The sequence below is a fragment of the Phocoena sinus genome, chromosome 16, assembly GCF_008692025.1.
Source record: "Phocoena sinus isolate mPhoSin1 chromosome 16, mPhoSin1.pri, whole genome shotgun sequence".
NCBI classification, from domain to species: Eukaryota; Metazoa; Chordata; class Mammalia; order Artiodactyla; family Phocoenidae; genus Phocoena; species Phocoena sinus.
In genome coordinates, this window is record NC_045778.1 from 49,525,845 (window position 1) to 49,547,912 (window position 22,068).

Genomic DNA, 22,068 nt, shown 5'->3' on the forward strand with positions numbered 1-22,068 from the left:
TTCTTTATGAGCCAAGTGTTTCTGCCAAACCAGCCTTACTTCCCAGGCTTACTAAGTTACTACGACTGTCTTAAAGCCAGGCAGCCTCTGATCACTACCTGCTTCCTGGAGCCCTGGGGTGGGGGTAGGAACAACTGAAGTGGGGATTCTGAAGAGAAAGGATAAGATGTGACATTCCTGTCACTGCTGAAGGTTGAGCTGACCCTATGGGGCATTGTCACCCCCTCTTGACCCCTTTCTCTTGGTCCGTGCCACGGATGTTAGTTTGCCAGCACAGCCACCCTGGCACCTTGGATTTGTTTGTCAAGCCTGATTACACCAGCATTGATAGTAAGGCTTATTTTTGTCATGGTACAAAACAGCCAATTCCTTTTATTGCTGTAAATCAAATAATGGCAAAATGAGAGCCGGGTATGCAGCTTCTAGCCCTGTCTTTTGGCCTGCACTGTTATGCTAGTAACCTTTCCCTGGCTTTATGTTCCTTCCCTGATTTTCCTTTTATGCTCATTTCCTTATCTATTTATTTTATCTTGCATGTCTTTTTTTATAAGCAGCTTCAAATCTCTTTTGGAAGTAAATGCAGAGTATCAACAAATAATAGCAAAAATGAGAACAAAGGAAAGGGAAATTAAAAGTTGAAAAAAATGCATTCAGTGTCATTTGATTTATAACAGCTCTGCTTTGACCATTTATGGAGATGCTCTGTTTCTATTAGCATTTGAACAAAATGCCATTAGTAGTGCCATGTATTTCTTTGGCCAGTCAATAGACTGATAGGAGCCACAGGCGTGGGCCAATTACTGGCACAAAAATAAATAATTTCTGGGGTAAGTGGACCATGCATCCATTCCTTTTGGCTTATTTATTTATTTTTTCTTGGATTTCAGAGCAGTTAGTTTCTTTTTTCTAGAACAATCTTAAGTAACCTTCCAGAAACTCAGCCTCTCTTAGCAACCTCTCCTTATGTAGCTGACCATGAATTAGAGGGTCTCTAGACCCTATCTGTTGAGATGGTCTATAGACATATCACTCTGCTTCAGCTAGATTACAGCTAAACCATTCAAACCAAATGTGAAGGAATGGCTAAGCATTGACTTTGTAAAGGGACAAATGTATTTGAACACAGAACCGTGTAATGCCTATGGAGTGAGCCATATCTATTTACATTTCTTTGTATCACGTTTGACCCTACCCCATTCTTAACATGTGCCAATTTTCCTTTTGGCTTTACCTGTTTTTTTCTTCTTGACAGGTTGCTTGTACACATTTAGATGTGGATTTAGTCTGCATAACTGTAACAGAGAAGCTACCATTTTACTTCAAAAGACCCCCTATTAATGTGGTAAGTGTCACAGTTTCCATTCTATATGTGAATCTCTACATGTGCATTAACACACTGGAAAAGGGGCAGAAGAAACTGCTGTTCTTAGAGGGGAAAAAACAAAGGCTAGTAATAAATAGGCAATTTAAAAAGAGGATTTTTGTTTCTAAGCTGACTAAAGGTAGAAAAGAAAGCTTAAAATAAAAAATATCCAGTGAATTACCAAGATGTGTTTGAAAGGCCTGAGAAGCTCAAATTTGTGAAGGAAATTTCCTAAGAGGATAGCTAATAATGATGGACACTTACAGTCTGAATGTTGAACATTAAGGAGACAGAGCAGCCAAGAAAGGCGTAGGACAAAATAGAGAGAGGGTTCCCAAGGCACCAGCAAACGGGAAAGGTGGGGTGGCAGGGACTGGAGGGGGCAGGGCCTGGAAAGCACGGTAGGCGTGGTCTCTGCAAAATTAAAATTGGCATTGAAATGTGCTGGCTCACACAAAAGCCCAGGCTTACCTTTATGATAACCTAAGAGGGGGACCATGCATTCAACAGATCTTGTGCTCCTTCCTCTGCTACAGAATTTTTCTCGTAATTTCTCTTGTTTTCCTCTACTCCTTATCTTCCACCTGTCACACCTTTTTAATGTCTTACTCCATCATAAAAGTGATATTGTTTCACAATGGGAGCTGTAAGATTGGCAGAGCTGTCAACTATTTGCATTGACAACCAGATCCTGGGAGGAGTTAGGATGCTTTTTTAGAATAGAGGCTTCCAAAGCTCTCTCCCATTCTCAAGAAGTGCTGTTGAAGGAGAAAAAAGGTTTGACAGACAATCTAGATTACATCCCCAATCCTGTCAGAATTGGAAAATTAAAAATTTATGGATTTTCAGGATAGATAACTCCCCTATTCTTTTGTCTCTGTAGAATCACAAGTTCTTCAATTGTTGTTTCCCTCTCCACTGCTAAGGAATTAGCTTGATGCTGAGAGTAGGGAGATACTGTGAGAGGAGAAAATGATCTGTATGGTATGGAAAAATTGAATGCAGTGTGGAAAAATTTAAGATGGCTTGTGTTCTACCCCTAAGTGTGTGCTACTAAAGCTGTACTTGAAAAGTATTCAGAATTTTAAAGTTAAATATTTAAAGGGCAAACTATAAAACAGCTCTTTTCTGATCAATAATGAGAGTACTACTGAACATATAACAATATTGGTTAAGCTCAAATCATTGTTTCCCCACATTCTTGCCGGTACTTAAATAAGTAAACACTAAAAAAAAAAAAGACCCTTAATCATCACATTTTAGAATTGGAGATACATGTTGTTAAAAGTGGTAAAATGAAGAAGGAGAAGCTGTTCAGCTCTCCAGACACAGGGGTGGGACAGACCTGGTTGACTCCCCATCAGATGAGATCTCCGATGTGCCCCAGCTACCATGATAAAAGGCTCAAACTAACACAGTTCCCAAGGTTATGACAGTCTTACTGGCGTCACATGTTGTTGCTCCCCAGAGCTAGTAGTGTCTGTCTCTAGAAGGTTGCCAAAGCTTTTTACCAGCTTCACACTGCCAATCCATTTTCCATGTAGATGGCACCCTCCTTAAGTTGCTCTTAAACTTACAACTTTTTTGCTTTTCTCTTCACCTTAATGAACTAGGAAGGCCATTTTCTAGATGGCTTTGCCTGAGTAAACCCACATACGATACTGTGTCCTTGGCTGGGAGGAGGTAGTGCATGTGATGCTAAGGCCAAGTCCATGGAATGGACAGCAGTGCACAGCACATAATTCCTCATGTCCCACAACAGTGATAAGCTGCCCAGTGTCTGTTTTGGCTTCGTCCTTTGATTGGTTCCTTAGCAATGTGCCCTGCTGTCCAACCCAGATTGTGAGCTTCTAGAGAACACCAACTGTGTCATGGTCCTTTTTTCATTACCCAAATACCTTGCTTATAAGAGGTCTTCCCTAAAATCTGTCAATTGAACGAGTATATGTCTAATTTTGCATGTCTGGGTACAGCTTGGGGAACACAGCCAAATCCTGTGAACCGTTAGTCCTTAGCTGGTTGTCAGGGCTTGGCAGGCAGCATTCACTGTGCGGGGGGGTGGGACATTGGGGCGGCGTGAGGAGGAGATGCACTGGAGGCGGCAGCACTAGGACAGCGCACCTTCTGATTCCATCTGTAAGTTCCTGAAGGTGCTATTTTTTGATGGATATTTTTGGCTTCATTCCCACATTTTTCAATTTAAGAATTCTGAAAAGTAAAAATTTGACAAGTGAGAGGGATAGGCAGTACTTAACACAGTGTCTGTTTTTTTAAAAATCTGGTATGAACATTTTACATATGTTGTTTAATAAAAACTAGATGATGGAGTAGAGGGAAGGCTATGCAGGATTATTTTTAGCCCTCGTCTAGTGTAGAAGTAGGCTGCGGTGTGAATTGGTCAGGAAGCAGAAGAATCCCTATTAATTCATTCACCTCTTTTTTATTTAAGAGAAACTGGAATTAAAAGTTAAATTAATTAAAATTAAGTTAAAAGCTAGAAGCATACAATAAAAAGTGTCCACCTTATTGTTCAGGGTAAATAATAGTAGTTGTATAGGTATCTTAATTTGGATGGGATGGTGAGAAATAGGAGCATTAAAGTATTTAATTCATTAGCCTTTAACCTAGAGGCCATAAGCCATGTACGAATTATCAGCTCAGAAGGTTGGGATTGTAGGTCAAAGGGTATAGATTTTCACTTAAAAAAAGAACAAGTTCTGAGGCTCTAATGTACAGCGTGGGTGACTGTAGTTAATAGTCCAGTATTATAACTCAAAAGTAGTTGAGAGTATCCTAGGCACTCTCACCACAATCACCACACACACAAAAAAACAAACAAAAAAACAAAAAAAAGGTTAACTATGTCAGGTGGTGGATGTGTTAATTATCTTGATCCCAGTAATCATTCTACAGTGTACAGTGTATGTATATCAAATCATCACATGTAGACTTTAAATGTATGCATTCTATTTGTCAATGATCCCTCAACAAAGTTATAAAAAAAAAAAAAAGAAGGTTGGGATTATAAAGGAGGGCCCAGGAGCTAAAACATACCAAAGCACTCCTTATGTATAATTTTCAGCTCTCAATCCTTTTGTTATTTTCACCACATGCTTAGGGCACCATAATTTCAATTATGTTAATTCCCTCTAAAATCTCCTGCAACCCTCCTCTGGAGTCTTAAGTAAGTTGTATGGGAATCATTTTATCATGTAATAGTTGGGTTTCAAAAAAGTTGAATTCAACTCCTCTTCTTGAATAGCCAGATGGCTTCTAATTATTTAGCATTTTAAGGCTTAAGCACTTTCACACCTGCTCTAGCCCAGCAGCTTTAGGGTGGGGTAGATGTGAATTACCTCTGTGATGCAGGTGATGGAATTGAGACTCAGGTAGTTTGTGGCTCACAACAGGTACCTGTCTCTCTCAAAGGTTGACTTGGGATTTGTACTTAAGCTTTGATTCTAAATCTGCTGTCATTTCCCACTGGGAAATGCTATTTAAAATTACTTTACAGCAGAGCTCTTTGTTACGCACAGAATAATTTCATATTTTAAAACATGATCTTTATGAATTCAGGTTTTGAGAAGAATTTTTTTAAGCAGCACGTATCTTCACCTTTGATTTTTTTTTTTTACAGTGTTAGTGCCATTCAACAATAACTTCAAGTTTATTGAGCCATTTCCAGTGATTGTATGTTTTATGCTCTCTTTCCGATGTTTTCCCCTCAGCAGTTCCTTTAACCCTAATCCATTTCTGTCTTCATGGTCCAGTTAGTCCCCACTGAGAGAAATCCAGTAAATAGTATCTGAAGCAGTGAGGTTGTTCCAGGAATCTTGCCATATATCCTTGAGTTGGGTGTGAGTGCTCTATAAATTTTATTTTTCATCACACATATTGTGAACCTAACTATGTTAAGTACTTTATTGATCCAGTACTTGGAGCAGTGCCAGCAAACCTGTCAGTATCAAAAAAATGTCTGTGTGGCCAAAAAATAAAAAAAACCATCAGAAACAAAGTGAAAAGGACTAATGACAGACTGGTAGAAATAGTTTCACTTATATCATAGACAGGTGACTAATCTCTGTAATATATAAAGAGCTCCTAGAAATTGATAAGGTTAAAAAAAAAAAAAGAGATGATCAATCCAAAAAAATGGATTAAGAATATGGAAAAGACATTTCACAGGAAAGGAAATACAAATGGCCTTTTAACAAATGAAAAGATGCTTAAATTCATCATGCTAAGAGAAATGCACGTTAAAATCACCTATCTGATTGGCACAAACCCAGAAGTTTGATGATATACTTTGGTGAGGCTGTGGGAAAGCAGGCATTCTCATACTTTGACGGTAGCAGTGTAATTGGAACAGTCCTTATGGGGCAGTGGGTAATTTGGCAACAACTATCAAAATTATAAATGCTTCACCCTCTGACCTAGTGTATTAGTTTCCTGGGGCTACCATAACAAAGTACCACAAATGGGGTGGCTTAAACTAACAGAAGTGTATTGGCTCACTGTTGTGGAGACTGGGCGTCTGAAATCAGGACATTATTGGGGTTATGGTCCCTCTGAAACCTTAGGGGAGTCCTTCTTTGTCTCTTCCTAGCTTTTGATGGTTTGCTGGCAATCTTTGCTGGTCCTTGGCTTGCAACTGCATAACTCCGATCTCTACCTCTGTCTTTACAACATGTTCTTTCTCCCTGTCTGTCTTCACATGGCCATCATCTTATAAGTACACCAGTCCTACTGGATTAGGGGTCCGCCCTGTCCCAGTGTGGCCTCATCTTAACTAATTACATCTGCAATGACGCTATTGCCAATTAATGTTACATCCTAAGGTACTGAGGATTAGGACCCCAACATAAACCTTTTACGGGGGGAAACAACTGAACCCATAATATCCAGCAATCCCCCAAAACACTAGAAAATTAGTGTTTATGCTGTAGATTGACTGGAACGACCCAAAATCTATCAGCAGAGGCTTGGGTAAATGCCATACCTCTGCAGTGGAGTACTCTGCAGCTCTAAAGCAATGCTGAAGTTAGGAGCTGACGTGGAAAACCCTTCAAGTCAGAACCAGAATGTAGTAGGCTACCTTTGGGGTAAGAGAGAGGAAAAATAATAATACATATTCATATTTGCTTGTATCTGTATGAAAAAATGCTAGAAAAAGACACAAGAAGTTAGTGAAAGTGATTATGGGAGGGGTGGGTGGGGCAAGTGGGAGCAGAGACACAGTGAAGGCTTTTTTGCTTTCTTATGTTACTTGATTTGTGAATCATATACAAGTTACCTATCTCAAAGAATGAAACCAGGAATGACACCAGCAGTATCATCCTTTCGAATTCAATAAAGAACTAATTTTTATGAAATTAACAGGGAATCTGTGTATTGTCCCAGTAATCAACCCCCTATTTCCTTTCTCTCTTCTTTCTCTTAAGCTTTGCTTAGTTCTTGGAATTTTACCACCACCATCTCTTTTCAAATATCACACACCTGTTCTTGGTTTGTAGCATCGTTATGACTGTTATTTCTCATTAGTAAAGAAATCATCTGCCTATTCCAGAACCTTTGGTCAGAGATGCAAACAAAAGCCAATCAGGCAGGCACTGGCATTCTTTATGAAAAGGCTGTTAGGAACAATCAGGTGATGAGCTTAAGACAATTTACATTAAAATGGGCTTAGAAGCAGGAGCTCAGGTAATGAGTCTGTATTTCATCTGTCTAAAAATTTTAAATAAGGTGTTATGAAAGAAATGTTCACAGCCTTCAGTAGCACATTATCTTCAGTTTCTCTGAGAGTTTTCAGCTTGAAAGTGAATTTGATTAATGTACTAAGATCAGAATCAGAACTTTTTTCTTAAAAAATAATTAAGTGGATAATTATGTCCATCTAACCCTCTCCAACCCCCAAAAAAGGAGTTTGTATTTTGATCTGGTCCCCAAGGAGGGGGCAGCAAATTTTCCAGAATTCTTTGGGACCTGGTCACCTAGTTCTGTGTGTCATCCACGTCTTTTATGTCCCCTCTTCTCCATCCTACCGACTTGTGTTTTAGTTCAGCAACTAGAGGGATGAGGAAAAGAAATACCTGTAAGTAAGCCTCTTTGGCTAATTAGTAGTTTTGGTAAGAGAAATAGCCAGGGGGATAGTTGAGACTACTGTTAAAGGACATGTTTTGGTTTATCTGTGAATTTCAGTTTGCCAAGTTAACCCTGGTTTCTTTTGTGATGTCTAATCCATAGTGAACAGCATTATAACATGACCTCTTTTCCATAAGCTACTATTTATTCACTCAGAATATAAATATATTAAATGCTTTTTGTATAAAAGACAGTTCTGTGTTACAAAGAAGTATCATGATGCCAGCTCTCAAGTGTACAAGTCGGGCAGGGAGAATGAGATATATATTTATGGCACAAAGAGTATCATAACAGACATCATTCCCAGATACTATTAACACAAGCCAAAGAATTGGAGGCAGGAAAAAGTTGTCTGAAAAGGGGAGAGGGGGAGGTTGCAGTGTGGAAAATAGCATGTAAATGCTAATTAAACTAATATCATATATATAGGGCAATCTAAAATAAATTCTGGGCACCTCAAGGCAGGCAGAAAAGTTAAGGAAAGGGAAGATTGCGGGGTGGGCAAAAGAAAAGAAAAAAGTCTTTGTTCAGGAAGGGCAAGTGGAAGGAATCTGCCAGTACATGTGAATTAAATCAAGGTGGACTGCCAGATCTGAAGAAGACAGGTTTTTCCAGTCCTTGTAACACGCAGGAGTAGACCTCCAGCAGTCACAGCTGGACCAGTCCCAACTCATCCTCTGGGTAATAAATAGAAAATCGTTTGCCAGGCAGAGACTTGGACCATACTGCCTGGTCTTTGCCTGCTTTTCCTCCTTTGCTCCTTTGAAAGACCACTGAAACCAAGCGACTTTGCCGTCCTGACTCTGATTATCCCCTCCATGCTAAAATCCTTAGATGCTTCGTGTGGCTATTAAGATTAATTCTGTCTCCGTTTGGCAGTTCCCATCCTCTTCAGCCCCCACTCCCACCACAGGGCTCTCCTCATTCTCTCCTCTCCAGCCTTTGACCTTCTCTACATGCTACATGCTTCCTCCAACCCTAGAGCTTCTTCACATACTGCCCCCTCCCTCTGCAAATGCTCCTCTCTCTGCTAGTTAATTAAGTCCTTCCTCACCCACTCCCAGACTTCTTGATGGCACTTAGCACAGTGGAAGTTTTGTGTTTTTGTGTAATTATTTGATGGTCTCCTGCACTAAACTGGAAGCTCTTACAAGAGAGGAACCATGTCAGCTTTTGCTCACCCATTCCCACGCACAGCTGGCTTAAAAACCTATCTGTTGTGAATGGATGAAGATTTGAATCACTCATCAGGGAAGCTGCATAGTGTAGTAGATCCCATTGCCACTTCTTCCAGGCTGTTTTCTTACCTGTGGATGCCTGCCTATTAAAAACATCTTAAATAAGAAAGAAGTTTCTTTTTCTCATGTAAAACGCCAAGCTAGTATGGTAAGCTTGGCAGAATTGTCAAGGGCCCAGGTTGCTTTCATCTTTTTTGCCAGGCATCCATGAGCCCCGTTTAAGATCAGAGGCTCTGTTAGTAAAGAAAAAGGGGAGAAGAGAAGAGATAGCGGGGCAGTTAGCTGTCTCTGCCACAGTGCCTTCTAAAGGTATTGTAGGGGTTAAATAAATACATAAGACTCAGCACAGTGCCTAGCACATGGCACTCAACTGTGGCCCGTTAGTTTCTTCCTTCAACATATGCATAATAAATGACTTACCCGAGAGGTGTTCCACTCCTGTTCTTTGGACGTTTTTCAGCTCATTTCTTTGTCTCTTCATTCTTGGGTCAAATTACTTGGTTTACTATGTTTGCAAACAGTTTATCCTGCGTGTAGGGAACACATCTCCGGTTTCCTTTTGATAATTCATGGAGTAGTAGCCCTTCTGCCACCCCACTGGGACGTTGCTCTCCTCAGCCTCTTGATGATTCCTGTTTATATAAAGTCAGCTTCCCCACAGCTAAGATAAACTCTGTTGAGACAGAGCCACAGATCTGTTTTCTTCTCCTGTAGATGGTGCCATTCGGGCACAAATCCGCCTTTATTCAAGGCTGTACCTGGACATGCAGGAGGTGGGCAGTGTGGGGGAGGGGTGTGAGGTGAGGGGGAAGTTCAGTGAAAATAAAGTAAGACAGTGTGTGTTTAGCTTTAACAGTTTATTTTCTTCATTTCCTGTGAAGGCAATTGACCGAGGTGTGGGCTTTGAACTTGTCTATAGCCCCGCTATCAAAGACTCCACAATGAGAAGGTACACAATTTCCAACGCTCTCAATTTGATGCAGGTCTGCAAAGGAAAGGTATGGTTCCATAATTTTAGGATATTTTTCAAACCTAGCAGTTTATTATTATTAATATACTGGGGTTATCAAGTTGACCCCATATCCTTAAAGCAGAAAGTTCTCAATGCACAGCAACAAATTCTCCCATTTCAATGAGCTCTGCAAGTTTTAAGAGAAAGAAAAATATCCTAAGGAAGAATAATATGAGGGGGGAAAAGTTATATTGAAAGTCTTTATCTTTCAGTAAAGAATTGGCCGTTTACCTACTGTGAAAGAATCATCTAGATACAGTTGTCATCATTGAGTTGAATTAAGGTTATATGACCTTTTCAACTAGTTTTTTAAACTAATGCATCTTTTCTAAGAACTGTTGGGAAGGCTTCTTGTTCTGATTCTTATTTTAGGCTGCCTTTAGTTTGACATGAGGTCTTTCATCCTTTCACTTTATTTACCTTAACTTTAGAAGTTGGTATTTATGTTAAAACTTGATTACTGGTTATTTGTATTATAAGACTTCAATTTTTTGACATTTATCTAAGATTAATATTGATTACTTTCTATTTCGTAGAATGTAATTATATCTAGTGCTGCTGAAAGGGTAAGTCTGGCATTAAGTACTTTATTTTTTCCCTTTTCAAGTTAAATTAGTCATGTAATAAAGGTTTATTGCATGTTTTCGTTTTTAATTGCATTTGCTCATTGTAATTGGTGAAGAGTAAAATTTATCTCCATTCCTTTGGGGCTTCAAATTTTGTTTATATAAATAGTTTTTCCTTTAAATTGTTGCAAAATGCTTTTCAGGGATCTTTTATATTTTCAAAAATGTAAGTAACCCGTCAAAATTATAAGGACTTAAATTTATGCAGTTGACTTCCTTGTTTTTAGATACTTAAGCATCCTATTTACTGCAGATGAAGTCACTGAAATGTTACGAATAACTTCTTTCATATCTATTTTTTGTTCATTTTATTTTAGCCTTTAGAAATAAGAGGCCCATACGATGTGGCAAACTTGTATCCTTTTCTGAATAAGAACTCATTGAAATTTTCTTTTAGGAAATTTGGAATTTGGTATGTTATACTTTAACAAGATTTTTTAACCTTTTACTATAAATTTATCAATTAATAGCTTCAAAACCAAATTACATCAGGTTGTGAAAACTTCATCCTTTTGTTTTCTGGATTAAGGGTGAAATAGAAAAAGGGAGAAAGGAGGACTCTATAAAAGCTTAGAGTTAAATGAGTCTTTTCTCAAATGCCTGTTCCATTTGGAGTAAGAACTATAGAATTAAAGTGTCTCTCTCAGTGCCTCTCTCTGGTGAACTGGCATTGTCAGTTATGTTTCTGTTAGTCTCCTGTCCTCAGCTGACGCTGGGTTGAAATCTTTAACGACCCCCCAGAGGGTTGCTGTTTGGGCTGTCGGAAAGTGACGCCAAGGCCGCAGTGTCCACCAACTGCCGAGCAGTGCTTCTGCACGGAGGTGAGCAAGTCCTTCCAAGAAAAACACCAAGTGGTCATGTTAAGAGCCAGTCATTTCTGTGAAACAGTTGAGCCATATCTACTTTCATTATCCTGCCCCTCAGAGTTCCATTAGGATCATCTTTTCTGAACCTGTTTAGCCATACCCATCAGTGCTTTCTCGCCCTTTACTTCAGGCTTTATTTTCAGTAGTTTGTGGAATGAATATAGTTTGCCTTCCAGAAATGAGTATTGAATGCGTTCTTTCCAGTTCTGCACGTGTGTCCCCACCTGCATTTTGATAGGCTTCTCATCTCCCTTTTTCCTCCATAGGGACATGCTTTCCCTGCTGAAAATCACTGTTTTAGAGAACTGAACGGTGAAAAATATATGTTAAGCCAGTTATGAGGAACACAAAAGCACCAAATACATTTTTAAAAATCCCGCTAACAAACTCAAATCATAACTTTTCACATTTATTACAACTTGTGATTATTTTCTCATATTTGGTTTACCTGTTGAATTATGCAAGACTACACATTTTTTACTCACATTTCATTTATATATACCTTCCTCCTCACCTTAATTTCACTACTTGAATGCACTGGATTTCTTACTCATCAGATGATAAAAATTGAACTAGAAGTGTTTGATATGCTAGGGCTTTGGAGAATAAAAATGAGGCTTTTTTAAAAAAAAAGTGTACACTTTTCATCTGCTGTCATCTGCTTTTTATCTTCATTCTCTTTGTAATTTTTAGCACTGGTGGTAGTGGTCAAGAAGCAGTTGACTTGATATCACCCAGATGAATGTTAAACTTCAGAATTGGTTGCTACATATAAACTGGGTGATTTAGCATATGAATAGTTAGGTTATTGAGAGCTTGTGTATTACGTCTGGATTTAGTGATCTGATTTCCACTTCGTAGAACTGGTTACTGTATTACCATGAATTAGATGATTTTGCTTTTGGTTTCAACATTTTTAGTTTGAGATTGTTGTATTACATAGCCTAGACCCATCACATAAGCTCTGGGAATGACCAAATTAATTAAAACTTTATCAGGATTTTCTTGAAATTAGGGAACAGTTGGTTCACACTAGTAGTTCTGCCATTATTTTTGTCTATTTTAAATGAACATAAGGAATCGTCAAGATTTTGGATAACAATTAGTGGTTTAAAACAGACTGAGACAAGGAAGGGAAGTTAATTTTTAAAAGTTAGTAGGGAAAAATATGAAGATCTGTGCTTCAAAAAACTCAGCTATTCAAAATAAGTTATATATAAAGCTAGGTTTTTACAGAAGCTAAACTAAAAGAAGCCTTGTGGACTTTAGCATTCCCATTCATTCTAGTTGTGCCCAGGACAGTCCTAGTGTATGCCTGCTGTCCCTGCAGAATTAACAACACATCTCCAGGATGTTATAATTACCCTGACTTTAGTTGACATTGGGATCAATTTGAGACAGCAGTTTCAAAATTCAGTCTACTAGGATTGCAAATTCAGCCTAAGGTTACATTAGAAGAAATACAAGATTCTGAGGCAGGAAGATTCAAAGTGTCATCATTATCCTCTGCACTGATAAGTCCTGGCTGGCATCTCTATCACCCTGAGTGCCACATTTAAGAAGGACAGCACTGCACTGAAGCACTACCAGAAGATGGTTAATTCTTGGAGGGTGTGAAAACCTTATCATGAGAGCAATTGTTGAAGGCAGTGCAGGAATGGATACCTGGAAAACAGAAGACTTGGGACATGCAGTAGCTGGGCTTCTACATTGGAAAGCTTGCTACAAGGCATCACAGTTAGATGGGTCCTGTGGGATTCTAGAAACCAATGAATAGCAATTCTAAGGAGATTGTGGGGAGGGGACAGAGGAAAGAGGTTCAAGATCTAAAAGAGTTACTTTATCTGATAATTATAAAAGTCTTGTTTTTCAACGGTTTATAATCTGTTGTCTTAGATTAAGAAGTAAATGTTCATGTGATGTAAAAAAAAATATTTCTGAGATGGAACTAATATAATTTTGAAACTAATGCATTTAGTTTTGTTACAAAGTGTTGATTTTCACAATTTAATTTTTATATTTTTTATTCATTCTACTGATTTTTAGACGTTTACTCATAATCATAGTGATAAACATCTCTAAATGTAACATTTTTTGGAAATCACGGGCAATTTCTGTTTATTTTGAGATTCTCTGATTATGTTGGTATTTTAATGACCTTGAGAGCAGTTTTGTCCCTTTTATAAATTAAAATGCTTTTAAATAACTGGCAAAGATTTAGTAGACTTGGTAAATTAATCCTGATAAATGAGAAGGTAATATTTAACTTTTAGAATTGACTTTTGTACATGAAATAAGAAATAATTCTTAACTAAATTTATGTTTATCAAATCCTTTTGATTTTTATCTCCTTTGTTTGCAAGGGGTCTCTCTTTCTCTCCTCCCCAGTCCTTCCCTGTTTCTTAAGGACTCAGTTTAAATCTCTTTTCACGGCACTGTGGCCCTTCACAAGTACTAGCCTCGTTTCCCCCTAATTTTTTCATGCTCCTCCTTTACACCGGCCATATTGTCCCCTAAGTATATTAGATTCTTCTTACCTCTCTCCCTATGCCTTTGCAAAGGAACACTTTCCTCTCCTTTCCTTTTCCTTCTTCCCTATTCTTACCATCACTTCTTTCATGATACCTTCCTGATTCATCCAGGCAGAGTTACTTCTTGTGGTGCCTCCATTCCTATTATATTTGCCCCTGATGTGCTATCTCAGTGTGTGGTAGGAAGAAGTACTGTGTTAGGCATCCTAAGATCCTCTGTAGATGACACAGAGCCTGGCCCCTTAGTACATTTTTAGCAGAAGTTAGCTACATTTAAGTTGAACTCTACTAGCAACCTGACCTAAACTTTTAATAATTCCCATTCTTCTTTGTTCATTGTCACCAATATATAAGAGATCAATAACCATGTGCGTTATTCCTCGTTCACTCAACAAGTATTTCTTAAACACCTGTTAAATAACCAGGCATTGTTGGATGTTCGCCATACGATTGATTCTTCAGAGGTATAATTATGATCTAGTGGGGGACACAGATAATGAATGGTCTGTGCTATAAAATGAAGTGAGCACACACACAACCAGGAAAGCAGACTGTTGTAGTTGCCGTCTTGATTCATTTGTGTTTCTACCACACTTTAAGCATGTGCTGCACCAAGCTCTGAAACTTGGGTTCTGGCTACCTAAGATGCCTCGGACAGACCATTAGCGATAACCTGCCCTATATAGTTTTACCCTTGGGGTAGTCCCTTTGGAATGAACTAGATGTTAAAAATATACAGATATTTGTAGAAGCTGGTGGTGGGGAAAGGTGAGAACTGTAAATGGCATCAACACTCATAGCAGTTTATTATGGTTTCATCATTTACTCATGCTGTAAGTCACAGTAACATGGGGATGCTTGTTAAAACCACCTCTTTTGAAATCATGGCTTAACTTCAGGCACTTTGGTTTCCCTGTTTATCTTATAGAAACTAGAAAAACTGCTTTTGGAATTATTTCCACGGTGAAGAAACCTCGGACATCAGAAGTAGATGATGATTCTCTTCCAGCCTGCAAGAAAGCCAAGTGTGAGAGCTGAAATGAGTCCCCGTCTCTGTCAGCACTCCCTTCTGCCTTTTGAGAATCCATCAGCCGCAACAGAAACGGAACCTCCATATGATTCACTATTTTCACTTGGAGCTAGATACCGGTAGTCTATAAAAGCAGTCTTATATTTAAGCCATTAAAATAGCAAAACCTAGTAAAGCATTTAAAAAAAAAAAGGCTGTCCCTGTAAAGAATTTAGATATTTTAAGAGAAAAGCAAAGACTAGTTCATTTATCCTTTCTGTTAGTGATAAATGGAAGGTATAATTGAATAAGATGTTTCAATATTCAAGAGACTCTTTAAAAATGTTACTTGCTCATTTAAAAGTTCATGCTTTTCAGCTTTACTTGATATACATGGCTTATTTAAATTTTACTACTCAAAAAGTGGTTATTTTGAGGACTCTTAAAACTTATGTTAAGGGGTTGGCTTTTAGTTGATCTACTCTTGCTTTAAGCCTCTCTTTCATTATAATCATCAAGTCCAAGTCCTTTCTAAAAGGAATTGCTATAAAATTTGTGGAAGGAAAGGAAAAGTGCATGTAAAATCACACTTGGCCTCTTCGTTTGCTGGTTCTTACCTCCGTGATATCCTTGAAATAGGATTCCTTTGAGTTGGAAGCCCCTGAAAACCTAATATTGATTTTTCTAATTGCTATAGTAAAAATCTCAAAGCACTGGACTCAATCAACTTTGGAAATGATTTTTTTAATAGCAGTATCATTATATTAAGTAGAAGTAGCCTTTTTTGTAAATATCTGCATTTATGCTATATTGATATTAAGAAAATCATTTAAATGAAGATATGAACACTGTTCTGAGAGTCAGAGAATAGATAATTTTAAAAAGAAAGCTTTACACCAAACTCACTTACGAATTTAGATCCTTAAATTAGATATTGGTAAAACAGAGTATACCATAACCAGGTGAGATTTATTCTAGAAATGTAAGGATTTTTCAGTTCTTTTCAATGTACTACACTTTATCATATTACTAGGTCAAATGAGAAAAATCAGAATCATCTTAATAGATGCCTGTAAGACATTTGATAAAATTTAAAGTCCACTCCTGATTTTTGAAAAATAAACAAGAATAGAAACCCTTGACAAAATACAAATAGAAGAATATTTCACACATATGTGTATATGTTCATTTCTCTTTATATATTGTATATATATTAAGCATCATGGTTCTAAAAATAAAGCATTTTTTACTTCTTCTTAAGCAATATGATGGATTAGCCTACTACACTCCCTCCATAAAACTCATGGCCACTGCTGCTGAGCCCTCACACCCAGAGTCTGCCACTTCCTTGAGTGCCAGCTTGCTTCCACCTTCACCCCACTTGGATTCACCAAAAGTTAGGTGTGTGTTTATTCACAAGTCTGTTTATGCCATTGTATTTAGCATTGTAAAATTAATATAAGTTAATTTAAAATTATAAAAACTGATGAACCAGGAGGGGAAAAAAAGGAATTCCCTGGAAAATTAATGCTTTTGAAAAGTTTGAAAAAGATGAGTCATTAAAAAGAACTGTCAGAATAGTTGTGAGCAAGACAACTAGATTTAGAGGAGATCCAGTGGAAATTCTGCACTTGGATTGCTTTACCAGAGTCTTTATAAGTTCTCTTTTTTCTTTTTTTTTAAATTGAGGTAACATTGTTTATAACATTGTTTTATGTGTATACATTATAATTCAACTCATGTGTACATTACAGCTTGCCAGCAAAAGTTTCCATCCATCACCATACAGTTGACTCCTTACCCGATTTGCTTTCCCCCCCATTCCTCCTTCCCCTCTGGTAACAACTACTCTGTTCTCTTTATCTGTGTGTTTGTTTTTGTTTCATTTAGTTTGTTCTTTTTCTTTTTTTCCCCACATAAGAGTGAAATCATATAGTATTTGTCTCTCTCTATCTGACTTATCTCATTTAGCATAATACCCTCAAGGTCCATCAGTGGTGTCACAAATGGCAAGATTTCCTCTAACTTTATGGCTGAGTAGTATTCCATTTTATATGTGTGTGTGTGTATACACACACACACACACACACACACACACACACACACACACACCACATCTTTATCCATTCATTTGTTGATGGACATTTAGGTTTTTTCCATATCTTGGCTATATAAATAATGCTGTAGTGAACATAGGAGTATGTATATATTTACGAATTTGTGCTTTCATATTCTTTGGATAAATTCCCAGAAGAGGAATAGCTGGATCATATGGTAGTTCTATTCTTAATTTTTTGAAGAATCTCCATAGTGTTTTCCTTAGTGACTGGACCAATTTACATTCCTACCAATAGTGCATGAGGGTTCCCTTTTCTCGACATCCTCTCTGTAACATTTCTTATTTCTTGCCTTTTTGATAATAGCCATTCTAACAGGCTATCGGGCGTGACAAAGGTATTAGCATTATCTTTCCACATATATCTCCTCAAGCAAGGGAAACAAATGCAAAACTAAAAAGCTGCACAGCAAAAGAAACTATCAACAAAATGAACAGACAACCAATAAGGACCTACTGTATAGCACAGGGAACTATAATCAGTATTTTGTAATAACCTATAAAGGAAAAGAATCTGGAAATATACATATATATGTGTGTGTGTGTGTGTGAGTATGTAAAAGTTTTTGTCAGGTTAAAAAAAAAAACTACCTACTAAATGGGAAGCTATTTTAAAATCATATATCTGATGAGGGGTTAATAGCCAAAATATATAAAAAACTCATACAACTCAACAACAAATACCAAACAACCCAATTTAAAAATGGGCAGAGGGGGCTTCCCTGGTGGCGCAGTGGTTAAGAATCCACCTGCCAATGCAGGGGACATGGGTTCGAGCCGTGGTCCGGGAAGATGCCACATGCTGCAGAGCGACTAAGCCCGTGTGCCACAACTACTGAGCCTGTGAGCCACAACTACGGAACCCATGTGCCACAACTACTGAAGCTCGCGTGCCTAGAATCCATGCTCCACAGCAAGAGAAGCCACCACAATAAGCCCACACACTGCAACCAAGAGTAGACCCCGATTGCCACAACTAGAGAAACCCCACGTGCAGCAACGAAGACCCAACGCAGCCAAAAATAAATAAGTGAATAAAATAAAAATGGGCAGAAGATCTGAAAAATATCCAATATGTCTTTGGAAGATGTACCGATAGCCAATAGGCACATGAAAAGATGCTCAACATTACTACTTATGCAAATCAAACCTAATGAAATATCACTTTTCTTTCTTCTTTAAAGAGACTGGAACTCAAGAACAAACTGTAGATCTCCCATCAGTGGAGCCATACTTCCAAGAATAGGCTTTGACCTTTCTTTAAAAGATTGGCATGTGAGTGTACGTTTATATATTTTAAACTTAAAATGTTTAAGGGGATGTATGTTCAACTTTTTTTTGATGCCCCACAATGATCTACTTTTTCAACCAACTGACTATATTTTAGCCCCAACTGTACCAGGTATAATATTGAGGTCTTTCATGTTACATTAGAAAGGAGGAAAAGTTAATGGCACAATGTGAGTCTTGAAAAACTCAAGAAAAGCAACTGGGCAAAGGGTAGAAATACAGGTGCTTTTTAGCACCTGTATTTCAAATACATTTGTTATGTATTTGCAGTTGGGCTTGCTTTCTGTTTATGAGCAGGTGCTTATCCTGTTATTCAAAATAGGAGGGCATGATGGCTGGTCACCAGTGAAGAACAGCAAGTGGGCTTCTTTAAAGTTTGCTTTTGTTAGAACATGAACTGGTTTAGTTGCAACAAGGTGACATTACCTTCAGTAAAAGTTCAGCAAAGTGGTCAATTATAAAATAAATACAAAAGCCAGTAGTTTTCATTAACAATAACATGTTATAAAATACCATTTTAAAAGATGCCCCTGAGGGAGGAGCTTCAAGATGGCAGCAGAGTAAGACATGGCGATCACTTTCCTCCCCACAAATACATCAGAAATACATCTACATGTGGAACCATTCCTACAGAACACCTACTGAATGCAGGCAGAAGACCTCAGACCTCCCAAAAGGCCAGAAACTCCCCACGTACCTGGGTAGTGCAAAAGAAAAAAGGAAAAACAGACAAAAGGTTGGGGCCAGGACCTACACCATTGGGAGGGAGCTGTGAAAGAGGAAAGGTTTCCACACACTAGGAAGACCCTTCATGGGTGGAGATTGCAGGTGACGGAGGGGGGAAGCTTCGGAGCCACGGAGGAGAGCGCAGCAACGGGTGCGGAGGGCAAAGCAGAGAAATTCCCGCACAGAGGATCGGTGCTGACCAGAACTCACCAGCCCAAGAGGCCTGTCTGCTCACCTGCCAGGACGGGCAGGGGCTGGGAGCTGAGGCTCGGGCTTTCAAGGTCGGATCCCAGGGAAAGGACTGGGGTTGGCTGCGTGAACACAGCCTGAAGGGGGCTAGTGTGCCACAGCTAGCTGGGAGGTAGTCTGGGAAAAAGTCTGGAGCTGCCAGAGAGGCAAGAGACCATTGTTTCGGGGTGCATGAAGAGAGGGGATTAAGAGCACAGCTTAAAGGAGCTCCAAAGACAGGCGCGAGCCGTGGCTATCAGTGTGGACTCCAGAGACGGGCATGATACGCTAAGGCTGCTACTGTAGCCACCAAGAAGCCTGTGTGCAAGCACAGGTCACTATCCACACCTCCCCTCATGGGAGCCTGTGCAGCCCACCACTGCCAGTGTCCCGTGATCCAGGGACAACTTCCCCAGGAGAACACATGGCGCGCGTCAGGCTGGTGCGTCATGCTGGCCTCTGCTGCCGCAGGTTCACCCCACGTTCCGTACCCCTTCCTCCCCCCATCCTGAGTGAGCCAGAGCCCCCAAAGCAGCTGCTTCTTTAACCCTGTCCTGTCTGGGCAGGAACAGACACCCTCAGGTGACCTACATGCAGAGGCAGGTCCAAATCCAACGCTGAACCCCGGGAGCTCTGCAAACAAAGAAGAGAAAGGGAAATTTCTCCCAACATCCTCAGGAGCAGCGGATTAAATCTGCACAATCAACTTTATGTACCTGCATCTGTGGAATACCTGAATAAACAATGAATCATCCCAAATTGAGGAGGTGGACTTTGTGAGCAACGATATATTTTTTTTCCCCTTTTTCTCTTTTTGTGAGTGTGTATGTTTCTATGTGATTTTGTTTGTATACCTTTGGTTTTACCATTTGTCCTAGGGTTCTGTCTGTCCTTTGTTGTTTGTTTTCAGTATAGGTTTTAGTGCTTGTTATCATTGGTGGATTTTTTTGATTTGCTTGCTCTCTTCTTTCTTTTTATTTAAAAAAATTTTTTTAATACTTATTTTTTATTTTAATAACTTTATTTTATCTTCTTTCTTTCCTTCTTTTTTTTCCTCCCATTTATTCTGAGCCGTGTGGATGACAGGCACTTGGTTCTCCAGCCAGGCGTCAGGCCTGTGCCTCTGAGGTGGGAGAGCCGAGTTCAGGACACTGTTCACCAGAGACCTCCCATCTCCACATAATATCAAATGGCAGAAATCTCCCAGAGATCTCCATCTCAACGCCAAGACCCAGCTCCACACAATGACCAGCAAGCTACAGTGCTGGACACCCTACGCCAAACAACTAGCAAGACAGGAACACAACCCCACCCATTAGCAGAGAGGCTGCCTAAAATCATAATAAGGCCACAAACACCCCAAAACACACCACCAGACGTGGACCTGCCCACCAGAAAGACAAGATCCAGCCTCATCCACCAGAACACTGGCACCAGTCCCCTCCACCAGGAACCCTACACAACCCACCGAACCAACCTTAGCCACTGGGGACAGACAACAAAAAGAACTACGAACCTGCAGCCTGTGAAAAGGAGACCCCAAACACAGTAAGTTAAGCAAAATAAGACAGAAAAACACAGCAGATGAAGGAGCAAGGTAAAAACCCACCAGACCTAACAAATGAAGAGGAAATAGGCAGTCTACCTGAAAAAGAATTCGGAAAGAGAATGGAAAAAATACAAGAAACGTTTAACAAGGACCTAGAAGAACTAAAGAGCAAACAGTGATGAACAACACAATAAATGAAATTAAAAATTCTTTAGAAGGGATCAGTAGCAGAATAACTGAGGCAGAAGAACGGATAAGTGACCTGGAAGATAAAATAGTGGAAATAACTACTGCAGAGCAGAATGAAGAATGAAAAGAACTGAGGACAGTCTCAGAGACCTCTGGGACAACATTAAACACACCAACATTCGAATTATAGGGGTCCCAGAAGAAGAAGAGAAGAAGAAAGGGACTGAGAAAATATTTGAAGAGATTACAGTTGAAAACTTCCCTAATATGGGAAAGGAAATATATAATCAAGTCCAGGAAGCACAGAGAGGCCCATACAGGATAAATCCAAGGAGAAACACACCAAGACACATATTAATCAAACTCAAAAAAAATTAAAGACAAAATATATTAAAAGCAGCAAGGGAAAAACAACAAATAACACACAATGGAATCCCCATAAGGTTAACAGCTGATCTTTCAGCAGAGACTGCAAGCCAGAAGGGAGTGGCAGGACATATTTAGAGTGATGAAGGAGAAAAACCTACAACTAAGATTACCCAGCAAGGATCTCATTCAGATTTGATGGAGAAATTAAAACCTTTACAGACGAGCAAAAGCTAAGAGAATTCAGCACCACAAAACCAGCTTTACAACAAATGCTAAAGGAACTTCTCTAGGCAGGAAACACAAGAGAAGGAAAAGACCTACAATAACAAACCCAAAACAATTAAGAAAATGGTCTTAGGAACGTGCATATCGATAATTACCTTAAATGTAAATGCATTAAATGCTCCAGCCAAAAGACACAGACTGGGTGAATGGATACAAAAACAAGGCCTGTATATATGCTGTCTACAAGAGACCCACTTCAGACCTAGGGACACATACAGACTGGAAGTGAGGGGATGGAAAAAGATATTCCATGCAAATGGAAATCAAAAGAAAGTTGGAGTAGCAATTCTCATATCAGACAAAATAGACTTTAAAACAAAGACTATTTCAAGCGACAAAGAAGGACACTACATAATGATGAAGAGATGAATCCAAGAAGAAGGTATAACAGTTGTAAATATTTATGCACCCAACATAGGAGCACCTCTATACATAAGGCAAATACTAACAGCCATAAAAGGGGAAATCGACAGTAACACAATCATAATAGGGGACTTTAACACCCCACTTTCACCAATGGACAGATCATG

The 22,068-nt window shown here is 39.0% G+C and overlaps 1 protein-coding gene across 2 annotated transcripts in view; it reads left to right on the forward strand.

Annotated features, from left to right (window-relative positions):
• The window catches only part of RPP30 (ribonuclease P/MRP subunit p30), a 33,618-nt gene extending 12,981 nt beyond the window's left edge, over nucleotides 1–20,637 (forward strand). Inside the window, exons 6-12 of one of the 2 annotated variants that reach the window (XM_032608937.1) lie at nucleotides 1,253–1,342; nucleotides 9,624–9,740; nucleotides 10,291–10,320; nucleotides 10,698–10,735; nucleotides 11,122–11,201; nucleotides 14,706–14,804; nucleotides 16,048–20,637. In XM_032608937.1, coding sequence (XP_032464828.1) covers nucleotides 1,253–1,342; nucleotides 9,624–9,740; nucleotides 10,291–10,320; nucleotides 10,698–10,735; nucleotides 11,122–11,201; nucleotides 14,706–14,804; nucleotides 16,048–16,055 — 462 coding nt within the window. In that variant the 3' untranslated portion in view covers nucleotides 16,056–20,637. The other variant, XM_032608936.1, reaches the window with a different exon arrangement.
• Nucleotides 20,638–22,068: the final 1,431 nt, after the last annotated feature.